Genomic DNA, 7,725 nt, shown 5'->3' on the forward strand with positions numbered 1-7,725 from the left:
TTAGAGAATTCAAAATCAAGTATATCAAACTTTTTGTATTAGTAATCGTTGTATTCATTATGAGTCATTTGTATTCAAATACTACCATTTTCTTAATCTAATTATATTCATTTATATTCTAACGATGTATGCATGTAATCATAAATGATGACCATTTTTTTAAAAAAAGGTTTAAGTCATACACCACCCCTAAAGTTGTCCGCATAATTCACTTAGACACTTTAACTAGGATTTGTACCTATCGAACACCTTGACTATTCTGAATTTGAACCAATTAGACACTTTTTGCATATATGACACAAAAAGTGGGATTCATGCCTTATTGGGCGCGTGAATCATTTAATCAAACACATTTTCAACCTTTTTTTTCTCATTATTATTTTTTTTTTTAAATAACAATCTTTTCCAATTTCCTCTCCTTCAAAATTGCACGACCCCTGCTGCTCCTATTTCTTCATAACAATCCACCATCAACAATTTTTTACAAATTTACTTCTTCTAAGTTTATACTTAAATTTGATAAAAATTTCAAGGATGTAGGCAATAAGAAATCCATACTTCACTTTATTTCTTACATTTCAAGTCCTAATCTATTGTTTATCATATTTTTATCCCCGTTAATAGTAATTTTATTGGAGCAAATAAACCCTAGCTTTGTTGTACACAAGGACACCTCTTCATTTTTTTTTAACCCTCTTGTCAATTGTCATTGTATTAATTTTTCAGATTTAGAATTATATTCTGCCGTCATTTTCGCCAGAAAAAATGAAAACTACCATCCACATTTTTTTGCCAGAAAAAATAAAGACTACCATCCACATCTCCTTTACTAGAAAAAATGGAGACCATATACACCACCCCTGATCCATACCCCTTCTTCCTCCACAACAAAGCAGAATCAAAATTCGAAATCAAAATTTAAAAAGGATGAACAAATTTTTTAAAGAAAAAACAGCGTCAATTTAAAATAGAAATAAAAAATACGGCATAAAGAGAAACAAAAATGGTGAATTCATACTTAGTATATGTTAAAGTCTCTGGGGTTTTTTTACAAGATGAACAATAACAATGGTGGACAAGGGATATCTTTTAGGGAAAGAAAAGAAGGGGAGGTTTGGGGTGGTTTAAGTAGATTTTTTTTTAAAGTTGAAACTCTTTTTCTTTTTAGATTTAGTTTTTTTTATATTTAAATTTCATTTATTTAAAATAATTAAATTAAAATGCCACATGTCTTCGCATAATTTGTTATTTTGCCATATCAAACGCATGTGCATTACACGCACTTCATTTTTTAACTAAGTGTCAGAAAAATGTTTGATAGGTATTTATTTTTTAAGATGAATGTGTTGAGGTGTCTAAATGAAATATGCGTACAACTTTAAGAAACCGTCAATGACATAAGCCAAAAAAATATATATATACATACTAATACGTGTGTATTTCAAATTTCTTATTTTATTCACTCATGATCATTTGTATACAATTTTTTTCTCTCTAAATTTCCTTATATTTAATTGTTTTCATTTGAGTCAAGCCAGTAGTTGTATTTATTTTTGTTCAGAAAAATTGTCAATTTTTTTTGTACCTAATGCATTAAAATCTCATGTATCTATTTATGTGTGATTTAATTGTTTTTATTTGCGTCAAGTGAATTATTGTATTCATTTTTGTTCATGAATTTGTCAAGTTTCTATGTATACCTAAATACAAAAATGCATATATTATCATCTAACAGTTGATTCCAAATACAAGCGAATAGAAAAATTGTAGCAACTGTTAAAAGATGAACAAAATTGTAACTATGAAAACAATTATGGCTGAAGAGAAACCATGACAAGATTAACTCAAAAAAATACAAACCAAAAAAGAAGTTACTTGATTGTAAGAAAATTTTTGAAATGTTGGAGATTCACATTAAGAAGTGGGTGCACCTTGATCAAAATTTATTTTAAGAATAAAAAGTAATTTTTTTTTCCTTGTATCAATATAGATATAAGTTCTCTAACAACCATATTAGTTTGATTCAGTCATGAAGTGTGAATCATAGAATGCAGACCTAACTAAGATCATGCTTAATGTATAATTTCTTAGTGAGTATCTAAGTCAGCGTTACATTTCAATTTGTTTGGCTTGTTTCGGCTTGGAACATAAACCTTTATAACAGTGAGAGTATTTAGCTATTGATCCATATGTAACAAAACACAAGAATGTATATCTCATGGCCAAACCCAAATGGTAATAGCAGAGACTCTACTCTCCCAAGGCGATAGGATATGAGATCACCCTTTTCGGATTAAGCAGGATTCTCAGAAGAAAATCAACTGCAACTCAACAAAAGGGACTTCCTCTATGATGATTTTTTAAACTTGGGTTATACAAGTAACACAAAAGAACTTGTCCCAATTCAATGAAAACCAAAGAAAACAAAATCCAATACAGATAAAAAATATTAGTATATCAACCACAACAGGATAGTCTTCACTTGTCAAAATCAAGAGAAGACTTGAAAAACATGGTGGCTGTAAATGTAGCTTATGTTTAATGTTAAGTACTGTTGTCAAATTATCTGAACAGCACTTGACCGTCCATAAGCACAAAAACTTTTGAAAATCCCAGAGATTAAGCATCCAATTGGCTGATTTTTTTTTGAAAATTTGTGTTTTAAGGCTGTGATTAGTTCAGAAACAAAGCTAATAATCTACTCCAAGAATGCATAAATTATCAATCTTTAAGACTCGAGAGAAGATTTAAGCTTTTTCATCAGCCAACCTATAGCTATACAACAAAAATTAACTATATTTAAGCAAATAGGAAAATGGCTTCAGAATTGCAGAATAAACAGCAAGGCCTATGGGGCCATTCAGTCCCGAAAGATGGTGTTCTTTTATTACAGATTTCATCACCAGCCAATAACACAAACAAAAAAACGAAAAAACAATACAGATTGGTAAACAATTGGAATATATTTCTCATGGCCAATCCCAAGATATAATTGCAGAGACTCTGCTCAACAAGGCGATAGGATATGAGAAACACCCTCTTCGGATTATAAATATCAACAAAGAGGGTTTGTTTTTGCGATGATTTTATACATATGGGTCATACAAGCATAGCAAACAAACTCGCCCCATTTCAAAATTGCACAATCACAGCAAAAAGGAAAAAATCACAAAATTATGAGATGAAATTAGTAGACAAGTACCATTGTAAAAAGGAACCCATCTGTGGATTCATCTCAACGGTTGTCTGGCCGCCGCTGAGTTTAAACTCAGCATTCCATCTTTGCACTATCGCTCGAGGCTCCACTATTTCAATAAATTTTAGCATAGCCTTTATGCGTGTGCAGTTACAGTTACTCTCATGCTTAAAGCTACAAATGATGCAGAAAAAAACTATGTAAACACTGAGAAGATAAGGAAGCCATTGATAGAAATGCTGTAGAAAAAAACTATGGAAGCCATTGATGTAATTCGAAAAAAATTGATTTGAGGATGGAAAACCCTAGAATGATGAATGTGAATGAGGAGGAGAGAAGATTTAAATAGAGATTTGTTTTTATGGGCCAAATTGTTGGGTAATTCGATTTGGGCTGATATGTTGCAGGCCCAAGTGTACAGATAACTGATCTAAGAGCTATTTAAGGTAGTAATAGTTGAAATTCACAAGTTTTATAAGTTAAAAGTTATTTTAAAAATAATTTCAGGCGCAAGGATTTGAGCTCTCAAAAAACTTAGTCCTATGGGTTTGAAGTTGGTTTTGTGATACGATGCGGTTAGACAGACTTTTTTGTACGGATTTATAATAGTGTTGGTCAGTCAAGAACTTTGTAATATGTAATCTGTAGAAATAAGGATGTTGAAATGGATGTGTGGACATAATGAGTGATAAGATAAAAAAAATGAGGATATCTAAGACAAGGTGAAAATGACCTTCATGGTGGTCAAGATGTACGAAGTCAGACTAAAATGGTTTGGACAAGTGAAGAGGAGAAGTGTAGATGATGTGAAAGGTTGAATATAATAGGTACAAGTACAATGAGAGGTAGAGATAAGCCAAAAAAGTATTAGGAAGATGTGTTTATACAAGACATGATACAACTTTATCTTATCTAGGACATGACCTTAGATAAAAAAAAAAGTGGAGATCACATATTAATGTAGAAGGTTACGATAATAGAGTGTTGCTACTCTTGCAATGCATTGTTTTTTTATTGTTTATTGTGTTTTGCTTATAGCACTATCATTAATGTTGTTATTGTTTTCGTTTATTAGTTACTGTATTTTCTTCATTATCATTTTTCTTTTTCTTTTGTACCTACTTTAATTTGCACTTGTGTCGAGAGTTCTCCAAAAACAACCTCTTCGCCTCCATGAGATAAAAGTGATAAATTCACTGTGAAATATCATTGAATATATTGTTATCGTTGATATAATGCAATAAATAAACTTTAGCAGATTATCAAACTATACCAAATTGAAAGCTAAAACTGAAGCTAAATTTTGATTAAAATAATCAACTATACGATTTTTATTATTATATACAAACAAAATATCCATAATTTTTCACTTTTTTTATCTGTATAATTCTTTATTTATTTTTATTTAATCTGTGTATAAAAACAAGTTTGTGTGCAATGATGCCCCTTATCCGACCCGAAACAAATATACAGAGTCCTTTTTATTCACTCTTCTCAGTGAAAAAAGCGACTACCCTTTCCTCATCCCTTACACCCAAATTCTCCTCTCTACCAATGGAGTCCCTAACTCTTTCTACTTCTCTATCTCCTCACTGTTCCTCTTTCAATCTCCGCCATACCTCTCTTCCTAAGCTTTCACCCACTTTTTCACCATACCCATCTCGTAAAACCCCCTTATCCCTCAAATCTTCACTCACTTCTCACCAACCCACTTCAAAAACCCTTTCTGATTCTGCGGATGATAAATTGTCTTTGCTACTTGCCTCTGCTCCTCAGAGCCCGGGGATGGCTATGCGTGGTGCTGAAGGAGACGCAATGGGACTGTTGCTTAGGGAGAGGATAATTTTCTTGGGTAGTAGCATTGATGACTTCTTCGCTGATGCTATTATTAGTCAGTTGTTGTTGTTGGATGCTCTGGATTCCACTAAAGATATTAGGCTCTTTATTAATTGCCCTGGTGGCTCACTCAGGTATCTGTAATTTTTAGTTTTCTAATTATTAACATAGGATTAGAATTTATATCTGAATTTTGAAGTTGGATTTGTGACACCTTTGTCCTACAAGGTGAATTATTGAGTACCCGGAGGCAATAAGCTCAGTGACTCATGTAGTCGAGCCCAGTTAGTTTGGGATTGAGGTGTAGTGTTGCAGTAGTCTATGTTGCTCGGACTCTCCAATAACTTGTTGCACCCTCCAAAAATACACTACTTTTGAAGGATTTGACGCGCACCCATGAACATTTTGAAGAGTTTGTGCAACATTGGTAGTAGTAGTAGTAATTGTTGCTTGGAAAGGTGTTACCTTTAGGGTAGCGTGTGGTTGTTTTGAAGGTGTAAGCTACGTTTTAGTTTTTTTTTGTCTTAATTGAATATGCTGCTGAAATTTGTCTTATGATGTGAAGTTTATGTGGCACTTCACATGATGTCTGGTAGTTTAGAGATCAGACTGATGAAACATTTCTGTAGCTAGAATGATCATTTAGGAGGAAAGACATATGTCTACATCGTAATTTGATGTTGTTGGATATTTCATACCTATAGTAAGATACGAACTCTGATGTTGAATATGCGGACCATGTGTGCTGTGTAAGACAAGTAACACGAATGTATGGTGATTAGTTATTATTTGATAGGTAAATGTGGTGGTAAGTTATTTTCCTTCCGTAAAAACATTAAGGCCAGTCTTGAGATGATACAAGAACTCTGACTTTCGTATAATGTGTTGATTTCGAGTGATCATGCAGCATGTTTAATTCAAGTTGCAGAAATATGCAGCGATAAGTTATTTATTTTTTCTTGATGAAGATGTTGTTTATTTATTTATTTTTTATTTTTTTTCCTTTTTGTCTTGGGGAGAACTGGGTATATGATGCAGCGATGAGTTTAATGTATACTTTTTCAGCAACCCTTTTAGCTTGTGAGGAAAGGATAAGAAATACTTTATTGTTATAGCTTCATGTCAATTATATTACATCTTAAAGCCATCGCACATGGAACTGGGATTAGATTAAGAATTGAAGAACAGAAAACTTCATATTAATTAGTGTAACGTAATTTGGAGACTTCATGTTAATGTGCTGAAGGACTTTATCATTAAAAAAATGTGTTGATGGAATTCCTTTCATGAATAGAAGTGGTGCATGCTAGAATTATACTAGATGATAATCAGTGTTGCTCAGGGTGAAAGAAATATGCAGGGATCATACTCAAATTTGGGAGAGCTGATATACAGCTCAATGTGATATGACACTTTTTTTTCTTACTTGAGGTAGAGGCGTTTCCAGTCTTTATAATGTTAGTTCAGTTTGGATACAGGTTTACTAAATTGCGTGTATGTTGTATATGTTTTCCATCTTCAAGTATATGAATATCACAATATGATCAGAAAGAAAGAAATAGGCTCAAACTTGGAACTACAATAACAATTATACTGTTTCAATGCCAAACTAGTTGAGGTTTGTTATATGAATCCTCTATTTCCATTTTTCTTTATTTAGGCCCATTTCATTTCACTACAATAAAATTAAGGATCCTCTAAAACTAGATGTTCTCCAAATCTCATGGTTATCTTCACTTACAAATCTCTAACCTAACTAAAATGAACCTATCAAAATCCAGACGTCTTTTTTTGAAACAGGAAATCAGACGTATGTATCAATACAACGAATTCGCAGGAGATTGGGTATTATTCAAACTGTCAAAACAAGGGATTGACAAGGGATATTGTTGACTGGGTTGTCTAAAGCCAATTTGGTACGAAAGTAGGTTCATGTACAGACCTTGCTGAGGGGGATAATTTCATAGACCTCCCCCTCAAGTTTTGCTTTGTAACACTAACCTCCCTTGTGGCTTGTAAAAACAATATTAACCTTCCTTGTGGTTTAGGATACGGCATTTACCTCCTGTGTTTTTCTCTAAAACAACTCATTTTACCTATTTATCATTAATGTAAAAAAAATCCTCTTTTCTAATTAATGAATTTATGAATATCTTCTTTAATAATAAAAATCTAATTCCTCTTCAATTAGTTTCTCTTCTTTCCAAACAGCTTCTCTGATGTCTGCAGTGTGTGAAACAAATAAGGATGAAGATGGCTCCTCTATATGATGTGTAGTGGCGAAAATAAATTAGGTTCCCTTGAGCTTGGATATTAATATCTCAAGTTACTATCTCCATTGTAAATCTGCTATTTCGTTTTTTTCGTCATGGATTGCAAATGTCTAGCGTGTTCTACAGAGTGGTAGTTAGACCGGCCTTGTTGTATGGAGCGGAGTGTTGGCCAGTCAAGAGCGCACACGTTCATAAAATGCATGTTGCGGAGATGAGGATGTTGAGATGGATGTGTGGGCACACTAGGAGCGACAGGATTAGGAATGAGGTTATCCGGGAGAAGGTGGGAGTGGCCTCTGTGGTGGACAAGTTGAGGGAAGCGAGACTGAGATGGTTTGGACATGTGAAGAGACGGAGCGCAGACGCCCCAGTGAGGAGGTGCGAGGTAATGGTGGTAGAGGGGTAGAGGTAGGCCCCAGA

The 7,725-nt window shown here is 33.4% G+C and overlaps 1 protein-coding gene across 2 annotated transcripts in view; it reads left to right on the forward strand.

The window, feature by feature from the left end:
* The first annotated feature begins 4,640 nt into the window (after positions 1–4,640).
* The window catches only part of LOC102605723 (ATP-dependent Clp protease proteolytic subunit 4, chloroplastic), an 8,845-nt gene continuing 5,760 nt past the window's right edge, over positions 4,641–7,725 (forward strand). For both annotated transcript variants that reach the window (XM_015303952.1, XM_006364396.2), the window contains exon 1: positions 4,641–5,166. In XM_015303952.1, coding sequence (XP_015159438.1) covers positions 4,751–5,166 — 416 coding nt within the window. In that variant the 5' untranslated portion in view covers positions 4,641–4,750. The remainder of the gene's footprint in view (positions 5,167–7,725) is intronic.

Source organism: Solanum tuberosum, unplaced genomic scaffold (genome assembly GCF_000226075.1).
Source record: "Solanum tuberosum cultivar DM 1-3 516 R44 unplaced genomic scaffold, SolTub_3.0 scf00494, whole genome shotgun sequence".
Lineage (NCBI taxonomy): Eukaryota > Viridiplantae > Streptophyta > Magnoliopsida > Solanales > Solanaceae > Solanum > Solanum tuberosum.